Source organism: Pholcus phalangioides, unplaced genomic scaffold, assembly GCF_987345545.1.
Source record: "Pholcus phalangioides strain wild (caught in Gottingen) unplaced genomic scaffold, Ppha-v1.0 ptg000027l_1, whole genome shotgun sequence".
Classification (NCBI taxonomy): Eukaryota; Metazoa; Arthropoda; class Arachnida; order Araneae; family Pholcidae; genus Pholcus; species Pholcus phalangioides.
Window position 1 is genome coordinate 4,268,410 of NW_028301617.1, and position 24,881 is coordinate 4,293,290.

General features: G+C 36.4%; 2 protein-coding genes across 2 annotated transcripts in view; one reads left to right on the forward strand and one right to left on the reverse strand.

The window, feature by feature from the left end:
- LOC149068107 (uncharacterized) overlaps positions 1–12,327 on the forward strand; it is a 32,945-nt gene extending 20,618 nt beyond the window's left edge. The window contains exons 9-18 of the mRNA XM_089251657.1: positions 2,268–2,408; positions 2,994–3,090; positions 3,937–4,003; positions 4,451–4,534; positions 4,653–4,771; positions 4,931–5,135; positions 7,222–7,297; positions 7,408–7,555; positions 8,492–8,571; positions 12,127–12,327. Coding sequence (XP_089107783.1) covers positions 2,268–2,408; positions 2,994–3,090; positions 3,937–4,003; positions 4,451–4,534; positions 4,653–4,771; positions 4,931–5,135; positions 7,222–7,297; positions 7,408–7,555; positions 8,492–8,571; positions 12,127–12,259 — 1,150 coding nt within the window. The 3' untranslated portion in view covers positions 12,260–12,327. The remainder of the gene's footprint in view (positions 1–2,267; positions 2,409–2,993; positions 3,091–3,936; positions 4,004–4,450; positions 4,535–4,652; positions 4,772–4,930; positions 5,136–7,221; positions 7,298–7,407; positions 7,556–8,491; positions 8,572–12,126) is intronic.
- A 6,760-nt stretch (positions 12,328–19,087) lies between these two features.
- LOC149068108 (uncharacterized) lies at positions 19,088–23,765 on the reverse strand. The gene is made up of 3 exons (XM_089251881.1): positions 23,720–23,765; positions 21,050–21,280; positions 19,088–19,179 (listed from the first exon to the last, which is right to left on the reverse strand). The coding sequence occupies exons 1-3, from the start codon at positions 23,763–23,765 to the stop codon at positions 19,088–19,090; spliced, it is 369 nt and encodes a 122-aa protein (XP_089108007.1).
- Positions 23,766–24,881: the final 1,116 nt, after the last annotated feature.

A 24,881-nucleotide genomic window follows, 5' to 3' on the forward strand; every position in this document is an offset into this window, starting at 1 on the left:
CCTCACAAAATTTCCGCATTTCTACATTAAAATCGGCAATTTTAACACTGATTTCTATGGGGGAATCATCCTTTGCCTTACCCTCAAAGTGATGCTGCTGATGGTGTCTATTCAAAAAGCTCTCATTACTGGGAGGATTGAATAAAGTGGCAAACCATTATAAAGGCATAAACTATTATACATATACGTACAGCATTGAAGAAATGACAAACCATTGTAAAGGCATATACACGTCTTAAACGCATTGCTAAAGAACCACGGTAACCAAAGTAAACGTTCGGAAAGTGATTGTTGAGGCCCAAAAACCAATGTTGCCCTACGGGTTTTTGCCCTTTTGGGGCATTTTCCCTGCTCTGACAAAATTTTAAAGTAGCCTATCGTTTAAGTCTGGTCCCATTTGGTATATATGCAAAATTTGGCGACGATCGATCTAAAATTGTAGATTTGTATAGAGAACATACACAGACACACACACACAGAAAATCTATTTTATATATATAGATTAAAAAACGAGTGTCATAATGTTAAACAGAAACATCTTGTTTTTGAGCATAATTGCTGAAATAATATAGGTATCTCATTACTTTTCATTTTAAATGATAGATTCTAACGGGCCAAACATAATTTTATTACTCATTTTGAATTTGGCTTTTTTTTAAATATGACTTATGAATTATTAAAACATATTTAAAAAAATGATGAATAGAAGCATAGGTTAATTTTTACTTCATTAGAATCATCATAGTCAAAAACCTAACAATCAATTTTCATTCCAATCTGACTTCTATTTCGCGAGATATGAGCGATTATCTGAAAATGACCACTCTTAGGGACCATATACTAGACATAAATTTAAAACTCATTGAGAAATTTCTCATGACAAATTATACAAAAATGTTTAAATATGGAGCTCATAACTTTACTGAAATGGGCAATTATTGTTTTAAGTATACGGTGATACGATAAATAAGTCATCCATCCAGTTTTTCAAACATTTTTGTTAAATATTCGAGTAAACAAATAAACCACAAAATTTTGCAATTTTTCACTATTTCAGAAATTAGTTTCATTCCTTAGACAATATTCATGAGCTGAAATGGTAAATATAATAATGTGCAAAGAATTCACAAATCAATACCATACAATTATATTGATGTTAATATTTATGGAGATATAATAATAAATAAATAACGGTTCTCCCAATAGCGCAAATCATCTTAGTGTGCACCAAGTTTAAGGTAATGGCAATTGGTGGAGTTGTCTGGGCTAAAACCACAGCATTTAGTTTCATCCGTATTTTTATATTTTTTAGCATTATTAAAAATTGAAGCAAAATGAAACAAAGTTAGTTTATTGCACTATTTAATGAAACATAAAATAGTGCGATGTTCGACGGAAAATTCTTATTTTTTAAATTGATGACATTGTCATCACAAGCAATTGCTTTGTGACACATCGTTTGAAATAATTATGGTATAAATATTCGTTCAATCACGGATATAAAGTCACTTAAATGAAGAGTAATAAAAAAAAAATTTGCTTTTTTCACCTCCATAAAATAAAAACTATTTATTTTTTAATAGCACTAGATCCAAACACACTCGCGTAGCATATGGAGTATTTATTGTTCAAAACTTGTTTGGTGTGTGTTTTTCCCCTAAAATCAACTTTCAAAAATTCAGTTTCCTCAATGTTTAGAATGTTCCCAAACACATTTTCACTCATATCTCTCTCATTTTTATACTTACAGCAATGAAATTTTATTTTTAGGGTAAATGCAATGCAATAAATCAGATAAGATGGAAAAAAAATAAGGATTTATATTGAAGATTTTGAAGTTTGAACAATAATAAATATGTAAATGACCCCTCATCAAGACAAATTGCACATAGTCGAGTAGAAAATCACAAACCATAATTTTTGGTGAAAACCGCTTCATTCTACAACTTTTAGAACCCAAGATATCGCCATCATTCGGTTAAAAGTTGTGGGTACTGTGCATTTTGTCTAGTGTATAAGGCTGGGATTGCACAATAAATGTTTGATAAATGATCTTTTACAAAAGTAGAAAAAAACAACCAATAAGCCTCTCTGGATATATTTGCTTGAATAAAACAGATAAGCTTATTGGTTGCATTTTCAAGTTGTATCAAACTTTTATAGTATAATGCCAGCTTAAATGATAACTAAAACATATACTGTATGTCAATTTTGAGTTGTTGCTGAATAGTTATTACAAATATTAAATGTGTTTTGAATTTCGTTAGGCTGAGGGTTAAAAGCAAAGCTTCAACTTTGAAGGAGATAGAAGAGCTTCAAGAGTTTGTCAATAAGAGCGGCCACGACTACAAACTAGAGTTATGGGATGTTCCATACTGGCAGAGAAGACATAAAGAACAACTCTATGCGTATGTTATTTAAAATTAATGAAGTTTTATACAGCGATTTATGAAAACTTCCATAGAACTCTTATGTTTTTGGATGCTTGAATTCTAATGAAAAGCAAATTCATCTGGATTTGAACGAATGCTCATTTAGAGCTGAATGGATGTCAGAACTTTGCCACTGGACTTATTCCGTTGCTGAGATTTCTTCCAGCTCAGCTTTGTGGTAGAGTCTATAACACTTTGTTTGAGTCAAGAAAAAAAAAGTAAATAACACACACACACAGTTTTTACAACATATTTCCCCCGGATAATTGGGTACTGTCACAATTAATCACCACATTTCTGTACTCGTCTGTAATCACCAAATTTTGTGGTGATTACAGACAAGATGGGGTTGGGAGTCGGAGAAAAAGGTTCTGGGATTTCGTTAAGAAGGATGAATGTACATATATTAAAACGAAGGTACATTTTAAAAGCAATTGGAGAGGGCCCCATGCCATCTCATCTGTTATTTTACACTTGTCATGCTATATATTTAGGATACAACAAACGCTCATTTAGAGAGCTGTGGTTTTTGTATGTTTTCTTCTTTTTTTCATCCCATAGAATAGACCAGAATATTGTTCGACAATATTTTCCCCTGCCATCTGTGCTGAAAGGTGTCTTCAAGTTTTGCGAAAGCTTGTTTGGTGCCAAAATTGTTGTAAGTAATATTTTTCTCATATTCATATACAGTGAAAGCTCAATATAATAATACTCTGCATGGGGCAGCTTAAGCAAGGATGCAAGGGGTGCAGTGCACGTTGGTGACAGCTTAAGCTTTAATTAGGCACTCAAATTTTTTTTTTAATTTCTAATAGTAAAAACTCTCATGGCAGTGTTTTTGAATCATACTTTGATGACAAAGATGGTGAAAAAATTGAGACAACAGATAGATAGGGCCTGGGACTGTAATACCAGAAACAAGAATCTTAAGATTAAGATATGTGTTACAAGAAAGTTGCCTCGTTATACCTCTTCTTTTGATATAAGTGTAAGTAATGATCAGGGCCACAACTAAGGGAGGGCAGAAAGATCTTGTGCCCTGGGGGTAAACTTGAGCTGCAGACTCTGTGGACCAAGAAAAAATATCATTGTAGATGGATTTTATTGTGATATTCAGATGCGCGCAGCAGTTTAATATTAGAGTATAGATATTTGACCAAATACAAAACTTAAAATATTGTTCTAAAGAAATTTATCGTTATATCAAGCAAAGTTTCAATGTTTATAATTATTATTCTTTCCTTTAACACTGTTATTAATAGTTTGTGGTTTCATTGGTGTCTCAAAATGCAGTTGACGTTCGTTATAAGGACCATGTGTTATAGCAACCACACCAGCACCATAATTCCCAATTTTTTCCCATGTACTGACTATCCTATTTATTTCATTGTGATATGTTAGTTGTTGATGGAATAAATAGAAGTTGTTAAAACGAGCATGAACTGTAGCTTGATGGGCTGAAGGTAAAAAAATTGAGATTTATTTATGCCAATTTGTCTTGCAGGAAACAAAAGCTGATGTTGAAATCTGGCATCCAGATGTAACATATTATAAAGTTTGTGATTCAAAAGGTCAGTTATGCTTTATATTTTCTTTTTCCATATTGCAATAAATATCACTTTGCTTACTATACGTTGCGGCGCCTACAGGCTTGGATCTTACAAGGGTGTTCTAACAGGGCTCCTTCCCGAGGACCTGTGAGTATAAGCGTAAAGTTATTAGGAATGTTGGGAAGGCTTTAAGTTATTCGGGGACTCAAACCAAATATTTACATCGGGAATTGTGAATATGGTAGCAGAAATTGGTGGTGGGAGGCTTGAGTTTCAAGTTTATAAACCTATGGGCCTGGAATGATTTTTATCACTTTGAAATTCATCACACTATATATTATTATCTTCTAACAAATATGGGGAGGGGCATGCCTACACTGGTGTAATACCTCAACAAAATCCTAATTTTGGCATAAATCATGGTGGTAAATCACACATATTCTAAAATGTGTGTATCTCATATCTTAGGCAGTCTGATGTCTTCATTTTTCATGGATCCTTATTCAAGGCCTGGTGAGAAGGTTCCTGGAGCATGGATGGAAATCGGCAGAAGTGAGTGTGTGCTATTTCTTAGAATTCACAACACTTTTTTATATAGATGAATCAATAATCTCTCCATTAAATAATTTGTTAAGCTTTGTTAAAAATTTAAAGTTCACTTTTTTCAAAGATAGGAGCGATATTGTTGGAGCTGAACCACTAGCGTACTTAATTTTCAATTTCACTCCACCCAGAGATGGAAGTCCTTGTCTGCTGTCCTTCGAAGAACTGAGAAGTCTCATGCAAAAGGTAGATTTGTATTTACTACATGTTAATCCGCAGTCATTTATTGTTTTTTTTCCCCTGCATAATGGTTAACTCACTAACTGATGAGGAAAATTAATGTTGATATGCCCTTAGAGATTACAGGATATTATTTGGAGTATTTTGGTTCATTTTGTTTTGTAGTTTGGTCACCTTCTTCAACATCTGCTCACAACCATTCCATACAATAATGTCGCTGGGCTGACAAATCTAGAGTGGGATGTGGTTAACGTGTGCCCGATGTTCATGTCGTACTGGCTGTCACATTATAAGACTGTAGCAAGTATGAGCAGTCATGTCAGCAGCGGAGAAAAGATACCTGCAGATCTTCATGGAAAACTCATCAGTGGTAATATTTGATGGAAAATTCTTTCCTTTTCACAAAGTATTATATTATGAAAACAATTAATACATATGATGCCTTGTGTTTTATATTTAATGTAATCTATGCAAAATTAGAGTAGTATAACTTACAAGGTGATTAGGGCACAGGTAGATCGATAAGATAGTCACTTCATCAGCTATATTCCAGATTATTCCTCATCGAAATTGTTCCTGACTGACATGAAGGTAAAACCAAAATGACAAAAAATTGCAGAACGGTTTGCTTTTGCTGAAAGTTTTCTTACCAAGGGGTTACTTCACAAATCTCTCAGTTACAAATGGGAAAAATAAGTGGAACACTGTTGAGAGAAATCGGCAATAAACTGTTGGATCACTTATCTTTTAATGACTGTTGTTTGATCGAATGAATACAGTAAAATTCCCACATTGTAGTTGGCTTTGACATGTCTGAAGCATTCAAGTCTTCTAATGCTGGTAAGTATTTGTTGTGTATTGTATGCTTTGTAATTTGGTCATTTAAATTATAAGTTGCAATACCACTGTAATGTTAAATACAGGGTGATCATAGTTACAGTTCTGATTTCAAAATGCTGTAAAATAAGAACTTAACATGAATACTTCTGAAGCAATAGAATTTCACTTGGGGAAAGGGAAAAATTAAACTTAGAATGCACCAACAGATATCGCTGTGTTTGTAAGGAATTGTGGGGCCAGTCCTAACGATAACCTCAGGTTGTATGACAAATTGTAATTTAAAAAAACAAGCAATTCTTCCTTTGAAAACAGCACCCTTTATATGTCAGTTTAATTAGCTTTATGTATTAGATTTATTGTTTAACAACTCTGTTTTTAGAAATTCCCGCTTTTTTAGTGATTGTAAACAGGCAAAACCACACGATCTAGGTTTGTGAAAAAGATTATCCTTGCTGAATTAATCCTTCAAAAAGTTTTAGATGACTAAGCAATTTCAGATATGACTGTCTGTATAGAAAGAATTCAAGATGTTAATTTGTAAATTTTTAGTTTTTTGTTTTTATAATTTAATGCACCTATTTTAGCATTATTCAGCCAGAATGCTTTGAATTTTTTTTTTTTTTGAAAAATTTATTTAACATGATGAAATAGTACATAATAATGTGAGAAACAAATTCATCAAGAGATCCCATGAATCTGTACTGATGAACACGAAGTATCAATGAATAATAATTACAATGCAAGACAAAACAAACATAAACAAAAAGAAGAAAGGAAGAAAAAAAAGAGTTGATAAATTCATCGAAATTAATTCTTCATCTATGAACAAGTATACAATCAGAATATAGTATGGCATTTCAAATATACAGTATACTTTCATATATATTATGAGTGAAAAATATGAAATGCTAGAATGATGAGAGAATTGTTTAGCAACTTCGACAATTGGAGGCAAACAACAGGAAGTGTACTTAGAGATTGATAAAATTGGATTTAGCACTGACCAATAGAGGACTGGTTTTTTTTTCCCCAAAAATTATCGTTGATGATCATTTAAAGATCTATTGAGAAAAGATCATTTTTTAAACATTTTTTCAGTAACGGTATGGAAAGGTGGGGGGGGGGGGGAGAATAATATCATGTGGTAGTTTGTTATAAAATTTCGGAATAAGGTATGTAAAATCGTTTTTCTTCACTGCTTTTTTATGTATTAAGCTAATACTTAGAATGTTATTGTATCTATTTGATGTTCTTGATAAATTAAGAGGGAAGAGAAAGTGTACACCACTTGATATGAATTGTGTTATTCAACCTCTTCAGAACAGTTTTTTCTAACAAAAATAGATTTCTGATTAGCTGTTTCCCTAATTCAGGCTTTGAGCATGGTAAAAATTTTTTACAGTGATTCTGATTCTAGAACGGAGGAATAATATAGCAGCTAAGATCAATTATTAATCCTATGGGCATATTGATGATTAAGTTGCAATTTCTAGTCATTTTACCGATCAAGTATAGATTAATTGGATAATTCTTTTTTTGCTGTCCTCTTGAGATTTGAATTAACCAAGTTTGACTGTATATGCTTCAAGTTTTAACATGATTTTACATGTTTCCAGCTCAAAATTATATGTCGTCGTTGAGATTAACTGAAGAGGTGTACTTAGCAGCACTTGATATTGAAATGTACACAAGGTAGGGTATTAAAATGTTTGTAATTATCAAGAAATATTCATAACGTCCTCCATGTTTTTTTTAACCTTTTGTGTATGAAATCACTTGATGTGAAATTTTTCTCATCCCAGGAAGGAACATTGGGTGTCTGTGATGAAAAAAGTTTGGGCCGAATACATGCCATTCCCAATCGAAAAGGACCAAGCTCATCCATGTTCTTTCCCAGAGATATTTTGTGACGAATTTCCGGCTGCATATTTCTCATTTCTCTGGTCAGAGGTAATTATAAATTTTAAAAAAATAATAATAAATGTATCCTTGATTCAAGTTAAAATCATGCCCATCGGAATCATTGCTGTATGTTCTAGTTCAGTGTTCTTCAGCGTTTTCACCACTGCAGACTGATGGAAGTACTTGAACATTTTCACAGACCGGCAGAAAAATGGAAGAAATTATTTTATGAATTAGCAGAAATTAGAGAAATAATTTGTGAACCTGCAAAAAAATAGATAGCAGACAAACATAGGCGGAGATACGCGAGGGGGGCAGCGTCAAAGGTGAAGTTGACCGATCTAATGTATATATGCATATATGAATTGACATCATCATCATCTTGTCCCACCCAGAAATAATGACCGCAGACTTCCAAGTCTATCTCCGCCTATGCAGACAAAGTAAATGTTAGATGTAATTTGCAGACCAAAAATTAATAAATGGGAAAAAAAGTAGAAATAACTTGCAGATTGGCAAAAAATTACTGAATAGGAGAAAAGATTTTAGTATTGAAAAAAAAAAAACCACAAGAGAAATAATTTGCAGACTGGTGAAAAATAAATAAATTGGGGAAAAAAATAAGTAATTTATAGACCTGCAAATAATAAATAAATATTAAAAACTAATTTGCAGACTTGCTGATGGCTAAGATAGAAATTAAAACCAATATAGATATGGTATAAGTATTTTCAATTAAGTCTAAAATTATGTAGTGGCTAGATGAATTGGTTGGAATTTTTCACGGACCTGTAGGGTATTCTCACAAACTAGCAATGATCTGTTCTCAAGCAGCTGAAGAGCATGGTTCTAGTTCTTGCAAACAGCTGTATCATTATTCTTAATATTTCAAAGATGTAAAATAAATATAGTGTGGCCAGATGTCCCGGTTTTTTTTCCCAATGAATTGATGGATTTGTTTTATTTATTTTTATTTCCATGTAGATGATTGCTGCCGATTTGTTTAGCGCATTTGAAGAAGTTGGTTTAGATAACGAGGAGGTTGTAAAGAAAATTGGTGCCAGGTAATTTGTTAACATTTTAACAGCAACATTTTTTATACTATGCAGGGTGTTCATAAACTGTTAAGAAAAAAATTAGAGGATTGATAGTACCCATCAAGACGAAGACAAAAAAATATTACCAATGGAACCTATGGTTGCGATCCGCTCAGATTGTCAGAAAGCGTGAAGTGAATTTTCCACGTTGAAGTTTCAACAGTGAAAAATCGGAGGCATAACAAAATCATAAGTTGTGCAATTTCATGAAGATCAGCAAAAGACTGAAAGGAGATGTTCAAGGATGTCGTTGCACACAGTTCACATAGACAGGACTCGCAGCGCTCATATTTTTCCTATTTTTCAGAAATGTCCTCCCATTTTTCTACTTTCGCCACAGTCGTCCCTTTTTTACCCCAATTTCCTCCAACTTTTCTTATTTTATCCCCCTCCTCTTTTGTTTACAGCCAACATCTCACTTCGAAAATTCTAAGAAAAACTGCAAAATATCACTTCTTTTCCCTCCCTCCTCTTTGATGTGTTTTATTCACAACTCACTACTGAAAGTGGCCTGAGATAGACACATTTTCAAAACGTCACAAACCATTACACATTGAGCGGATGAGAAAAAGGCTCCCATGTTACAAACAAGAATACATGAAAAATAAATGTAATGTCGACCCAAATGATCACGAGAATAACACGTCTCTAATGAAGAAAATTAATACATTATGACTAGTAGTTTAATCACAATTTGTGCATATTCAATCAACATCGAAAACAATTTAAGTTACATCAACTCAAATAGCAACAATACGGAATGAACTGCCAGGTTCACTCAGTATGTGCAACAGACCTATTACAAGATCAACAAAACATACAATTAAAGGGCCGCCCCCCCCCCCAACAGAAATTGACGGCCATCCGATAGGGAAAGAAAGGGTGAATGAACTTATACAACTTCAATATATTCTCAACATTCGCATAATGTATCGAAAATTTCTCTTACGAGTTGAATGGTGTCACTATCCCGGATGCAACTAGAGTCACCGATTTGGGAATTCTCATTGACGAGCGACTTAAGTTTTCTGAACATTGTTCAGCGGTTGTCAAAAAAGCGAATAGAATGCTTGGTCTCATTTTCAAAAAGGTCTCTTCGCGTTCTCCTAAAGTCATTCTTCCGCTTTTTCGAGGCTTAGTTCGCCCTGGACTGGAGTATGCTGTAAGGTTTTGGAGACCATACCTACAGAGGGACATAGACTTGGTTGAAGGGGTGCAGAGAAGAGCTACGCGTGTCCTTATTGGCACACAGGGCTTGAGTTATGAAGAAAGACTTCATTTTTTGAATATGTTTACATTGGATGAACGCAGGTGTCGAGGAGATATGATCGAAGTGTTCAAAATTTTCAATGGGATGGATAGGATGGACCATGAACTTTTAGTACACCGCCAATCGACTGCTTTTACAAGGGGACACCAGTATCGATTGGTGAGGGACAATGCAAGGTTATGGTGTCGCAGGGAATTTTTCTCCAATAGGGTTGTTAATAAATGGAATAGCTTACCCCCGGAGGTAGTAAATTGTAACACAATTGACACGTTTAAAAAGAAATACGATAAACATGTTGGGGTAAATCGAGAAGCTATCCATTCTTAGAATAAGACAACCATAAGTATTCTTTATGGGCATTGTATAATATTTTATCATGTGTATATATTGTTTGTAATTTGTGTTAATTGCATTTTTAATTGGGTTGCTGTATTTTTGAAACATATGACAACCATATTTTTATGGGCATCTTTTTATCAACCACCTCGTTGGGCATTTTGCCTGTTGTGGCGTTGTATTTGTATTTGAAAAATACATAACCAATTCAACAATTAAAAAAAAAAACGCAAGACCTCCGATGAGATTTCACCCAGGGACTCTAGTGAAATCAATGTTTGAATGAAAAATGAGTAGATGAGACACCAGCAGCCTGTCCTGCAGTCTCATTTTCGTCTAATGGCTGGAAAACCTCCAACCAGAAGACTTAATGATCAAACTAGCCGGTGACGAAATGCTAGCGAGACCGTTGGTGATTTCAGGCAACTAGGAGGTGTGGGGAGGGGGCATCCTAAGATATAAGATTTTACTCAAAAATTCAAAAATAATGAAAATTAAAAGGGATCTCCAATTGTCTGTTATGAAACATAGTAAGCAAATTGTGGTATAAAGCATGGAGCTGATGCATAGTTATCAGTAGGGCTCAGATTTTTGATCTAAAAATCTTAAAAATTTGCAAGCATGACTTACAAACATAGAAATATGACCTTAAAATTAAAAAATTTGACTTTATGATTCTTTCATTATTTCATTTCTTCTTTTTCAGTTATTCTTTATTATCTTATGAAGTCAAAAAATTCATTAATTTACCTTTTTAATTCAAATTCTCTCACAAAATTCAAATTAAAACCATTCCTAAGATGTGCACAGTAACTGTTCTTCAGTGCTTTCTAAAATTTCACTGAATTTCATAAGATGCTGTTTCAAATGTTCATAAAAAAAAACTGCTATTGCTTAGTTTCTTCTAGGAAATACTTAAAGGAAACTACTTTGCAAATTTTTTTAAAAATTTGAAAGCAATACCAGATGGAGCAATATTTGAGGAAAGGCTTTATAGATGTCTAGTTTTTGCCATTTTATTGATATTTTCTCAAGCTGCATTGCAATGTTGCTGCACGGTTAATAGGTTTTGTGCTGGAAATTTAACATATTTTTAACAAAATACCACAGTGACTGGCCCTCCTTTGATACTTAACACAACTCTGATCTACCATCATTGGGCAATTTACTACTCTGTTTACTCCCCCTTTCAGATATAAGTGCCAAAAGTGTGTGTATGTCTATCTTACCCAGCTATATAATATAGCTAACTGTCTGCTTGTGTATCTAGTGTTGTGTGAGAAGTTAGTGCTGCCATCTTTTTTTTTAATTATGAGTGAAGTGTAATGCTTGAATATTTGTACAGTTGTAGGCAGGGCTGCAAGTAGGGAAGGGCAGAGGGGAGGTCTGGTGCCCCGGGTGCTAGTTGGAAGCCAAGTTTGATTTTTTGTTGATTTAAAATTACAAGGAGGTGGTTGCCAAAATGGGAACTTGCCCCAGGCGACAGTGTCAGTTTTCGTTTTGTTTAGGCATGCTAAAAATGTATTGAACACGAAGAGATTTCGAGTGTGTGAATGAATAAGATCAGAGTTTTTCCCTTCAAAAGCATAGCAAGAGGATCCTTAGAGAACAACAAATTGGTTGCTGGAAAAATGCATTTTTTTTTCTAAAAAAAGTAGAAAAGACAGACAAGAATTCATTGTAAGTCTGTAATTTCAGTGATAAATGATTAAAAAAAAAGATCTATTACTTGAGATTCTTAAAATATGACTGATTGCTCAAAAATTCTTAAAATATGACCTGTGGCTCAAAAATGCTCAAAATATGACTTGCCGTAGAAAAATAGGATGTGCCATAAAAGTCAAAGCTGTAGTTGTCAGTATGATCACTGACCAATGGCTTTTACAAAATAAATTTATTGCATGTATTTCTTCCAGGTTTCGAGAGACCTATCTCTCTTTGGGTGGCGGCTGCAATCCAGGAGAAGTCTTCAGGAGGTTTCGTGGACGTGACCCGTCGATAGATGCTCTTTTATCAAGATACAACCTTGGGAAACAATCATTAGTGTAAAATTCAGAACTCCATAATTGTTATGAGAGATCAATTCTATTTGTAAATATTTGTTGAATTAAAAAGTCTGTGTGCTAAATGTGTATAGTTTTTGCTTTCTTTTCTTCCACTTTCTTAAAACACTAGATCCACATAATGGCCCTGATGATTGATTGATTGATTGCAAAACTCAGCTTTGCGCTAAACAACTATTTTCCAACTCCTTGTAAACACTCTATTTTAAAATCTATTCATAAAACGGGTTCTGACCCAGTTTACGCTCAAAATTTTAGGCCGATCAGCCTTTTAAGTAACATAAGTAAGATCTTTGAGAGGATAATTTCTCCGAGATTATCTTCATTTTTAAAACAAAATATTCTTAGACCAGAACAACATGGGTTTAGAGCTGAGCACTCTTGTGTTACACAGTTAATACGTGTTACAGAATTCATCACAGAGGCTTTTAACAATCAAGATTTTGTAGCTTCAGCTTTCCTCAATATTTCAAGGGCATTTGATCGATGAGATTTTGCAACACTCCTTGCTAAACTTATTGATCTGAACTTTCCACCCCACTTTGTTATCTTCTTCTATAATTACTTAATGAGAAGAACCTTTCAGGTCAAAATCCAAGATAAGTTGTCATCTAAGAAACTAATACATGCCTCTGTACCACAAGGAAGTGTGCTGGGACCCCAGCTCTTCCTTTTATATATAAATGATATACCGGGACCTCAGAATGGTATAATAGCTCTATTTGCTGATGACTGTGTGGTGTTTTGCAGTGGAAGGAAAGCCACTCAAGCACTAGATAACTTACTTACACTATAGATCAAATTGACTACTGGTGTGACAAGTCAGCTGTTAAGCTGAACAATAATAAATGCAAATTTGTCTGGTTTACTCGCCGACACAAGTTACCTAACCAGCCTCTCTATATTTTGAGCAACGCACTCAGGCCTGAAAAACAAGTCAAATATCTAGGCTGTATTTTGAACAAAAATCTCTCCTTTGCACCACATATAGATTTTGTTGCTAATAAAACCAATGGCATTATGGGCATGCTGAACAGGGTTACCTTTCCCCAGGCCAAACTCACATAAACAAAACTAAGGTAATTCTGTTTAAATCCATTCTCAGACCCACTATGCTTTATGCTTCAGCAGCATGGTCGCGCGCATAAGTAATATTAAGAAACTTCAAACCACTCAAAATCAAATTCTAAGACGACTTGTTAAAGCACTGTGGTATATTAGAGGAGCAAGTATAAGAAAGGATCTTCATATTTCACACATTTTCATTTACATAAAAAAAAAAAAGCAAGATCAATTTGATAGAATGGCTGAATCGGAATACCAACATTTGAAAGATGTGGTAGATTATGATGTTGGAATCCTTGGTAAATATCGAAGACCCAGACAAATTCAACACTTAGACTGGGAAAATTTGTAAATATCGTATATATTCTCTAATTTTGACTCTCGCATATAGAGATTTTCTTTCATTTCATGTAATTCCTTTCAATTACTATTTGACTGAACTGTGTATTATCTGACTTTTGAAACGAGTATGCATAAGATATTACATACTCATCTAGGGATTTTTACTTTTGTTTTTTGTGGTTTTTTTTTTAATCGTCTCTTCTTTTTATATCATTCCATTTTGTGTAACATTATCATTGAGCACTTACTTGAACAGAACGCATTCGTTTTCATTCTTGTATTTTATTGAAAAATTCTCCTTGATTATGAACAACTCTATAATTTTGTAACATCTATTTTTGGGGGGTTTTTGCGCTACGATACCGATATAGTGTTTCCCCCCCCCCCCCATTCTTTCCTCTCCAAGATATGTTGAACTGATATTGGTGAAAAAGATTGTGAAGAAGGCAGTGTCATCCATGGTAATTGCTGGCTGCAGGTGTTGGTGTGTGCGATTGTGGCGGCATTGTTCTCTGGCTTAATTTAGTCTGACGACCAAACTTGAATTCTCTCCTTTTCTTTTTACACATACATGCACTTTTCACTATGTAACACTAACATAATCTAAATTACTCGCTTCATAGACCTTCCTGGTCAGTTCGTATACCGACCGTCGGCCCTGGCGGGTTGGGTATCGGTTTCAAATTGAATCTGGTCTGGTGGTTGTGTTTTCTTTCCCTTCCCTTCAAACCGGAGCATGCAGGCGATAGAATGGTTGATGCCAGAGCCATATACTATATAGCTGCCCTGAGTTGATGCACTGTCTTAACGCATGGGATCACCCTGGCGCGGCCCGGAGGCCCATGATGCTGTTAAGACTGCCCTGCAGATGCGCCAAGCTAGGAAAACACAAGCGCGGAACGTGATTGTGTAACATGTTTCTGCCGAAGCGGAGTGGTTCCATTCGGTTCACGCGGCGCAAAAAACCTACTCCTAGGAAAACCCTGCTTTATGCCGAATTTCAAGAGGAGCAAATTTTCTGTGCCGCGTGCAACGTTAACCGCCCATCGCTACACGCCGTCCACTCATCAATAGGGAAAGCGGTACGACTGTTTTCCCAACAAAGCGCAACACGCCTCACTCGACCGCTTTACGTCGGGCCTGATTGGCCGACTGTTTCTAGCTAATTTCACATTTATCACATCTATTATTTCGCAAATGTGATAATTATGTATTCCCCTAACCATGATGAAAACAATTCCGAAAATGTTAACAGCCGGTTTTTCCTAGGAGTAGGTTTATTGCGTCGCGTGGAGTCGATCAATCACGCCCGACATAAAACGCTGTCTTGAGGCTTGTTGCGCACTGTAGGAAAATATTGTGCTTTGTAGGAAATCAGTCATACTACTTTTTCTATTGAGAAGTGGACGGCGATTCACGTTGTACGCGGCACCTGCTCCCAGGAAAGCCCGGCTTTAGAACATAAAACCAAAATAAGTAACGTGACGTTCAATACTTTCAATACCAAACTTGTTCTAATAAGAGGGATCGTCTGATGAAACATGAGCTTGTGAGACAGGCAAACAAATCCAAATTAGACAAATGAAAATTTTATTCGGTGGAAACTGACTGAGTCTGACATCAATGGCATTGAAAAAAAAAAAGTCTCACTTTGATGGCAATGAAAAAATCTGATGCGGTTGAAAATCTCGTCATTCTGGTGATCACTTTAATGCGGCGTTGCTGTTAAGGCTGCTGAAATAAAATATTTTTTTCATTAGAGTGAGAAAATATTTACCAAATTACATAATGGCAATTTTTAAAAAACGTACAGACTATTATGTTAGCTGTACCCAGAGCTCAGCTAAATGTGATCGAGTCGGGAGGAAAAAAGCATATGAATCACCCCATACATTCCCACCTTGGAACCAAGTCTCTCCGTAGTGCCACCCCCCATAACTATTTTAAAAATTCGAATCAATTTTGTTATTTTCTTCATTCTGACTATATCGGGCCCAGCTCTGCCGAACGTTTAAAGTTACCTTTCGTTTAAGTTTGGGCCTATTTCGCCGTGAATATTTCTCACGAAAACAATGAAAGGTCTCCGATTTTTTGGAACAGGACGCTATCACTGCTCTTTGATAGCTCTCTCGACATCCCTCTTCCCTTTTCTTTGTAGAAACTTATCCATGGAAAATGTTACGAAGAAACTTGATAAGTTATTAAACTTTTGTTCATTCGTTCGCCCCCTCTCCCAATTCCGTAAGAAACCCCCACGGCGGACATTGAGGGAGTGGCACCTTTCTCGAATCTGGGATTTATCCTGTTTCGCCCTGCCAAGTTTTGTAATAGGCAGGACTATAGTATCAGATTTACTAAACATCCCGTATACCCCCCGTAAGGGTGGGTCAGGGGGTATCTATGAAATTTCCCCTCAATTCAGCAATTTAAATGTTCCCGATACATGGGCCCACCTGGAGGATTCAACTTGTGAATGTGCGAATAGCTAAACAAAGCAAACCTTTATAATGCCTATCAACAACAAAGGGTTGCTTCACTTCATTTTAAACTCAGCTGGTTTTTTTTTTCTTTGGAGTTGCGGTCTTTGATTGATACCATTTTGTATTCGATAGGATAATAAAATGCAGAGAAATTTCCAATCAAAAAAAAATACTTTAAAAAAAAAAAAACAGACTTCCACAGTTTTTCCACTGCTCACCATAATTCCGTATTTGAGGGTAGAAACTGCGGGCATTTCGTAGTTGGTTGGCAAGTATGGAATCACCTTATAAAACAGGGTTTCTGAAACTGTGAGCCGCCAACCGTTGCTAGCGTCAGCCCTGATAGAGGTTCTTCAAAGCGATCATTGTGACAATTTTTGTCACACCATTTTACTGCACATGAGGGCTAATTAGACTGGGACCTACAATTTATCGCCGATTCCTAACGACAGCCCTGTCTTAATACTCCCAGAGAGGTTGGTGCGCTAACCGTCTGTGTGGTACTCCCTTTCGGTAGCAATCTTTTTCTGTAGTCATTCTATTAGATAATAGATGGCGCGATTTGTTCTATGGCTCTCAGAAATATCGAAATCTGTTGACAACAGCAGTTGATACCGGTTTCGGTTTAGCGCCGAGACGTGCGATTGTCGGAAAACTGACGGAGGGTTGGAGAGAACAATACAGAGGGTTACGCCCCTCCAGACAGTGGCGCCACAAACCTGGTACTATGAAATAGAAATTTGTGGAATATTCTTTTTCTCGACGTTTCGACCAGAATCTTCAAAGCGATCATTGTGATCATTTTGTCACACCATTTTTCTGCACATGAGGGATAATTAGACTGGGACCTACAATTTATTTCTGATACCTAACGACAGCCCTGTCTTAGGGCCCTTTCACACGGAGCGGATGCGGGTCCGGAAGAAGTTTTAACAATTGGAATATACTGCGCCTTTCAGACGAGCCGAAAAATCTCCGCACCTAGGAAATGTTCATGCGGGTCCGGACGTCGTCCGCATGTGTCAAAACCTAAGTGCGGGCTCCGCATCCGCACATAGAAGTTTTGACAATAGGTTTATTCGGAGCTATTCACACGATGCGGAGCGAATTCGTCCGCATCTTTGGCTACTTTTTGAAGGTGATTTTTCACGGAATTTTTTTAATTATTTGCCATAAATACCCTTAAAAACACCATATGATGGTCCCTGCTCATTAATACAATGTACCTACATACGTGTATCCCTTCGTTTCCTTCTGAGATGGAGATATAGCAACTTTAACTGCCTTTTGTCCATATTTCACAATTTTATATAATAAAACCTGCCAACAACGGCCATTGACGGGACCAAAATTATAAGCCGATCTGTTCATTACGACTATTTAATTGACTACATGCTTCTTTAATAACTTTTAAATTTAATTTAAAAATTTTTATTTTTTCCTTTTCAAATTTTTAAAATTATTTAAAAATATGAATATCTGAAATATTATTTTAAATATTTGTTACGTTTTTAAATTTTTAATCTGTTAATTTTTTTAAACTTTAAAAAAAATGCTTTTATTAAACAACGTTATCCACGTACGGTGTTCACTCGGGGCCGGATTAAGACGTTTGAAGACCTTAGCACTTGAATATTTTTGGTATTTCCCCCGATACCTACAAGTATATTTTACTCGATATTCAGTCTATAAACTTAAAAAAATGAAATTTTATATTTCAGAAGTGAGACTAATCTAAGGATGGGATTTCACTCTAAAAGGTTTATGAAAGTTATTTTATAAAACTTGAAAAAAGCAACTAATAAATTGCAAGTGCAACCGATAAATTTATTAATTGCTTTTTTAAAAGAATTATTATAAAATTTTTATAGTGTAATCCGTACTTGAGGCCGGGATTATACTATAAAGTTTTGTAAAAGATCTTTTATAAAAGTTAAAAAATTCAACCAATAGTCGCATCGGTTGCATTCAAGCAAATGCAACCGGTGATCTTAATGGTTGAATTTTTCACGTTTTATCAAAGAGCTTTTACAAAACTTTTATAGTGTAATCCGGGCCTAAGACAGAATTGTGATGTGAATATTTCTAAGCACAGACATTTTGAAAGTCCCAACCCCCCCCCCCACCTTTTTTTTCATACTTGCAAATTCTTTGATATTTGCTGAATTTTTTTTTTTTTTTTGGAACATCGAATGTTTTGGATGTTTTTGGATTGGATTTTTCGAATATTGGATGTGTTTTTGGAATTTTCTTTCATATTTTTCCGAAAAAGATTTTTTTTCAAAATTTTTTGAAAATATTTTAAGATATTTTCTCCCATCGACTACTTGTGAGGATCGGAATGGAGGCATCTTTAGGCTCAATGATAAAAACCACCAAAGAATGCCTCTAGGCTGCCTATGGGCACTGAATCAGGGGTGAAGGAGAAAAATAATTACAAAAATTGCGAAAAAACAGTTTTTATGCACGAATTTCGAACTAAAGATGCGGGCGATTCGTCCGCATCTTCAGTGCTCGTTTGAAAAGGTATGCGGACCCGCGTCCGCATCCGCTCCGTGTGAAAGGGGCCTTAACACTCTCCGAGAGGTTGGTGGGTTAACCCTCTGTGTGTTACTCTCTTTCGGTAGCAATCATTTTCTGTGGTCATTCTTCAAAGACATTTTTTTTTATTATTTAGATTTGCTTTGGGGAGCTGCGGATAAGCGTTGATTAGGTAAAAGGACATCACGGGCGAAAAAGTTTGAGAACCTGTATTTCGGTAGGACTGGTCTTGGAGAGTTGACTAAAGTCGACAGAGCCTGGGCTGCGTTCGGTTTGAAAGAAAGGAAGTACTTGAAGGAAAGTGAAAACAGAAACTGATGTCTACTCAAGATTCAGAAACTTCGTCATATTTTCAAGCAACATAACTATTGTTTTTCCTCACCTATTCAGAGGTTATCATCCTCGTGGTCCATTATCTCCCACCTCACGCAATACACGCACCTACAATTTTGTTGGCTCGCAAGATCGGGTAACTGTCCTGAAAAAATACAAAGAATAACAAAAATTGTAAGTCAAGGCATGTGGAAAAACGCATATCTTGTATTCAGAAAGAAATCGGGGGGGGGGGGGGACGTACCATCTGTTCTAATGCTTATAAAGGATAATCCGAGAGATAAGGATCGGTTCTGAACAGTTGTTCAACAGATTTTGGTTAACCACTTTACGATCAAAGATGTAATATTACGTCTAAAGGCCAGTGGGATGAATTCAAACAAGTCTATCTGTTTTCTCTCCTCATTACCACAAAACTTTGTTGTAACCCTGGAAAAAAAGTAGTTCTTTTCATCTCCGTGATGAGAAGAAAAAATTTCTATTTTAAGGTTAAATAGGTTGTACTATATACTTGTACATAAGAGGGGAAAGAAAACGGGTCGCTGAGGGCGAAAAGACAAATATACTTCATACCTACTCTCTCTTACGTGTAAGTATTACAGATAAGAGAGAGAATATAGTGTTATAACTGTTTTCCTTTCCTTTTTATTTTCTTACTTTTCTACTTCCCCCCCCCCTTCCTTTTTCTAACATGCCATTACGTTAGAACAAGGTTATCAAAACTTGTATCGTATTTATCGGCGATTCGTCGAGCAGAGAATCATCCGAATTTCTCGCGAATCGCTCGTGAGCGAAGCGGTTAAAAGAGAACCCTGTACCGATCTTTGATAATTGGTGGCATCAAGGAGAAAAATATTTTCTCTTTCATTTGGCCAATCAATCACCGGTACGCATTTAACATATATTGTTTTTCTTGGTGACGCTGCCATCTCTCTCGTGGTTTTCTATTATGATTTGGTGCATTATACTTGAACGAATAAGGTTTACTGATTAACGTCACACACGTAACGACGAGGGCGGTTAATTTTTTATGTAAATTTTGTATATATAGTTAAATACACATATTTAAGCATTAATTTCATTATTCGTGATATTTTTCAGCAAGATCATTCAACGAAGTTACGAAAACGTATCTTGAGATTCCTTTAAAAGCACGGAACAATTCGAATTATGTTCGCTTCCACACGCCTTTGATACTCACGGTCCATATACATACTGGGTGCCTTTTGCAGCGGTTCCTCACGGCCCATATACATACTACATATCTTTCGCAGCGGTGAGTTAAAATTATCCAGTTTTTCCCTGGAACGTGATGTTTTACCCAATCACTCATTGTGATTGATCGAGGGGGTCAAGAGTTTCAAGAATTTAATATATATAATACCTCATGTCGTTCATATTTTTCTTCTCTGACGTAACGCCTATATTACATACGACCATCTGCAGCATATTTACAACTTTTTCATGCGAGCACATTTTCATACGCGAATTTAAAATTGAGTTTAATCCTAAATTGCTGAATGAATTTCTCATTTGCCGAGGGAGAACGTCAATCACCCGTTCATTTCGCAAGAAAAATTACTGCTAGTATAATAAAAATGAAAGTAATTTCATGTTTTGTGGTTATACTGTGGTTATTTTTCAAAAACGAATTCAAGAAAAAATTAAATTTTCATAAACGCAATGCCGTCACGAGTGTAAAATACCGTAACGAGTGTTTCCGCGCACTCCTTTTCACACGGAGTTAAAGCAATGCTTGTTCAAGCTTCTACCTGGTATCGAAACTTCCCTTTTCTCCTTGAACAGCACAGATTATATTTGTGTGCAGATTTATTGTGTTTTACAGATTATTCTTTGCAAGCATTATAAGATGGTAGGCCGCCCAGGTTATTTTGCAACTGTTAGAAGCATATAAAAAATATTGGAAAAACTCAAGACCTAATGCTAAAAAATTACAACAGAATTCAGATGAAAAAATTTGCGTCAGGAAACGCTCGAATGACAAGTGCTTTTACCAGAGATCATCTTTTCTTGCTCCATCACCTCAAGAAGTTTCGGATCGACGGTCTGATCAGCTCCTGTGAGAATATCGACAAGGTCCTCGGCCCGCTCCATGTTGTCGTAGGTGAAAAGTGTATATGCAGTTCCGGAGCTGTACGACCTGGTTGTCCAACCAATGCGACGAACATATTCTTCTATGTAGCGAGGGAAATCGAAGTTCACTACGTGGCTGACTCCATCTACATCTGTTGCCGAACACAAAACAAAATACTTTCGATTGACGATATAGTCAAACTGTGCGAGTCTATAAGTCTACAAACTTAAAGAAGCTGAACACTTGGTCCATTATATCCAAAAAGAATACGGGTCATATCGCCAGAAATCATGAAAAATATAATGTACAAACTGTTAATGTAATGTCTGTCAACAAATGATAACCTCTATGAGAGTCCTCATCTATTATGTTTTAATACAATATAGACACAGAGGCTTATGGGTGGTGGGGTTAGCACAGGAGAAGGGTGAAAAAATCTGTGCAGTCCATGGGCAGTAAAACGATAAATCCGCTTCTACTTACAGAGCGAAGGACCAGGTCAGTGAGTGACCTAGAAAGCAAGATACCAGGGGTCAGTGAGTGATTAAAATAGTTAGCGAGAGGATTTGCAAGCTTGTGAGTGACCGAAAGAGTGATCTAGAGAGTTTGCAAGCTTGTGAGTGACCGAAAGAGTGATCTAGAGAGTTTGCAAGCTTGTGAGTGACCGAAAGAGTGATCTAGAGAGTTTGCAAGCATGTGAGTGACTTAGAGAGTTTGCAAGCATGTGAGTGACTTAGAGAGTTTGCAAGCATGTGAGTGACTTAGAGAGTTTGCAAGCATGTGAGTGACTTAGAGAGTTTGCAAGCATGTGAGTGACTTAGAGAGTTTGCAAGCATGTGAGTGACTTAGAGAGTTTGCAAGCATGTGAGTGACTTAGAGAGTTTGCAAGCATGTGAGTGACTTAGAGAGTTTGCAAGCATGTGAGTGACTTAGAGAGTTTGCAAGCATGTGAGTGACTTAGAGAGTTTGCAAGCATGTGAGTGACTTAGAGAGTTTGCAAGCATGTGAGTGACTTAGAGAGTTTGCAAGCATGTGAGTGACTTAGAGAGTTTGCAAGCATGTGAGTGACTTAGAGAGTTTGCAAGCATGTGAGCTGGGCCGCAACAAGATACTTTGTCACCCTGGGCAAGCCAAAATTTTGGCACCTTTTGTAGAAGCAGCAGTTAAAGGGTGAATTCAGTGCAAAAGGCACCAGACCCTACTGTTTCCCCCTCCCCCAGTTGTGGCCCTGCATGTAAATAACCCAGAGAGTTTACAAGCATGTGAGTATCTTAGAGAGCATTCAGTGAGGTTAGTAAGCGATTGAAAGAGTGACCTAGAGCATGTGAGTGACCAAGTAACCTAGAGCATGTGAGTGACCAAGTGACCTAGACAATGAGAGACCAGGTCAGTGAGCAACCAAAAGAGTGACTCAGAGACAAGGGTGTATAGAAGCAGTTCATTTATTTTCACGTTATCACAACCAAGCTGATGATTTTTTGCTTCCGCCCACACACGTGTTATGGAATTGTGGATAATATTCTCCCCTAAAGTCTCCGGTAAGAGTGCCTCACTCGGAAAATTAATACACGCGCGAGTGTGAATATTTACGATACGAAACTAGATGTAGCCATGCGTACGTGCGCTTGAAGTTTTTTTTTTTTCAAATTTTGCTTGGAGAAAACTGTGGGCCGATTTGGATTACTGAACGTGACTTTGAAGGGCTAGCTCATGAACAGGAGCCACCACTTGTCGAAGAGATTGTGACCTTGGGGAAGATCATCGATTAGGGAGTGCATGAGGATGGCATTCAAGAACTAGTGGTGGAAAATGTCTAAAAGTTGACGGTAGATGGAGTGATTGATTAATGCACGCACCAGCAAGAGTATATGAACGACATATCATCTGAGGAAGAGAGAAGTAAGGAGAAATCCCTCTCATAAAATGAGAGACGTGTAGAATTTGGGAATCTGTGCAAAACTCTGCGGAAAAGAACCACCCAAATAAAGCTGTAGCAGTGTGCGATCACTGAATCTGTTCAACGAACACTGCAATTTCCCATTTCCCAGAAATCCTAAAAAGTAGGTAAAAGCAAGTGTCATTGGATAAGGCTCTTTTTGAAAGTCATGCAAAAAGAGTACGTTTGCAAAACAACAAGGAGTCTGTAAATTGTCCTAAACGATAGTCCTCGTCGTTTTGAGTAAATTAATAGTCAATAATGTTTGTAAACATTATCGTAGTGCATGTTTATTTGTGGCGTTATTTATATTATGTATATTTTATTGTATTACACATTATTATTATTATTATTGTGTTTAATTATTGATTGAATGCCGATTTTATTAGCTATTTTTATGTGAATGAATAATTGTGGAATGAATTATCAGAGTTTCTATTATTTCCTATGGGGAAGTTTGATTCTAATAGTGAGCTATTCGGATAACGAGCACGTTGATGAAACGAATTAATCTCGTTAACCGAAGTTCCACTGTACATATTACCATAATACAGTCGACGCTCGATGTCACGAACCTACTTGTTTTTAAAAACTAATTCTCTGGACCCAACAATATGTCATTTTTTGGAACGTGTTTCTCACTTACGAACCAACCGTTGGTGCAGGTTCGTAAAAACAAGCGTCGAGCCTGCACACCCATTTTCGAGATACCATAAACTTCTCGGTGATGAATATTTAAAAAAATATTCATTGTTATAATCGTTTAAAAAAACACCAGACAATCGAAACTGAAGCAGTTTGTCAATCAAAAATGTAAAAACCAAATCTACTTTATCAAATGCCGTTTTGAAACGCACACAATGCAAGCTTGAAAATATAAAACAAGAAGTTTTTACCCAATCCCCTAGCTGCTACGTCCGAGATCACGAGAATCGGTGAGATGCCATTTCTGAATCCTGTAATAAAAGTTTTGTTTGTGTGTTTTTAGTGAAAAAAATAATAAATAATAATGATACCTAAAACACACAGGTGTTGATGTCATTGCATTCATTTATTGAGAGTTTTGTGAAATTAATGGCAAATTACATCGATTACAAATGTTGCAACAGCTTATGTAACATAACAACACTACTTTAATCTTGCCCCCTCTGGATTGGACTGATAGCAGAACGCAAACACGTGGTGTTCGGGTGTACAGTCCCCTCACGCGTGGGGCCTTCAGCGCACCGGCAGATATTGCCTTACTGAAAAAGAAAGGGCCCCAAGGTGTCGTCCTCAAAAAATTGTGAAAAAATTTTAGTACATTCATCTCTCTCACTCAAAAACACATAAAAATAGAAGAATTAGCGGTGGATTGCAATTACCGTGTTGCCCCGAAAATAAGTCCCAGCATGATTTTTCAGGATGCTCCTAATATAAGCCCTACCTAAAATCGTCAATGATTATACAGGGTGGTCGAAAAGTACGTAGAAACTTTAAAAGCCGGCAGGTGGTGCTGACGTACACAAGTCGAAGAAAAGATACGCGAATAACGAACAGAATGCCTCCAAATCGTTTATTACAGCAGTATGTGTTCCACGTGACCACCACCACAGGGGATAACCACTACCTCCTATATATATGTGTATATAGGAGGTAGTTTCCTAGTGCGCATGCTTGAACTTTTTCCTGCCAGTCGTCGGCAGGCCGGGGATAAGTGAAGAAGTGTAAGTGAACACTTGCATTCTCAGTTGTTGACAAAATGGCAGGAAAAATTTGAGCAACGCTATTGCGTTAACCGTGATGGAGCTGCCACCACTTGTGACACAGAAAACCT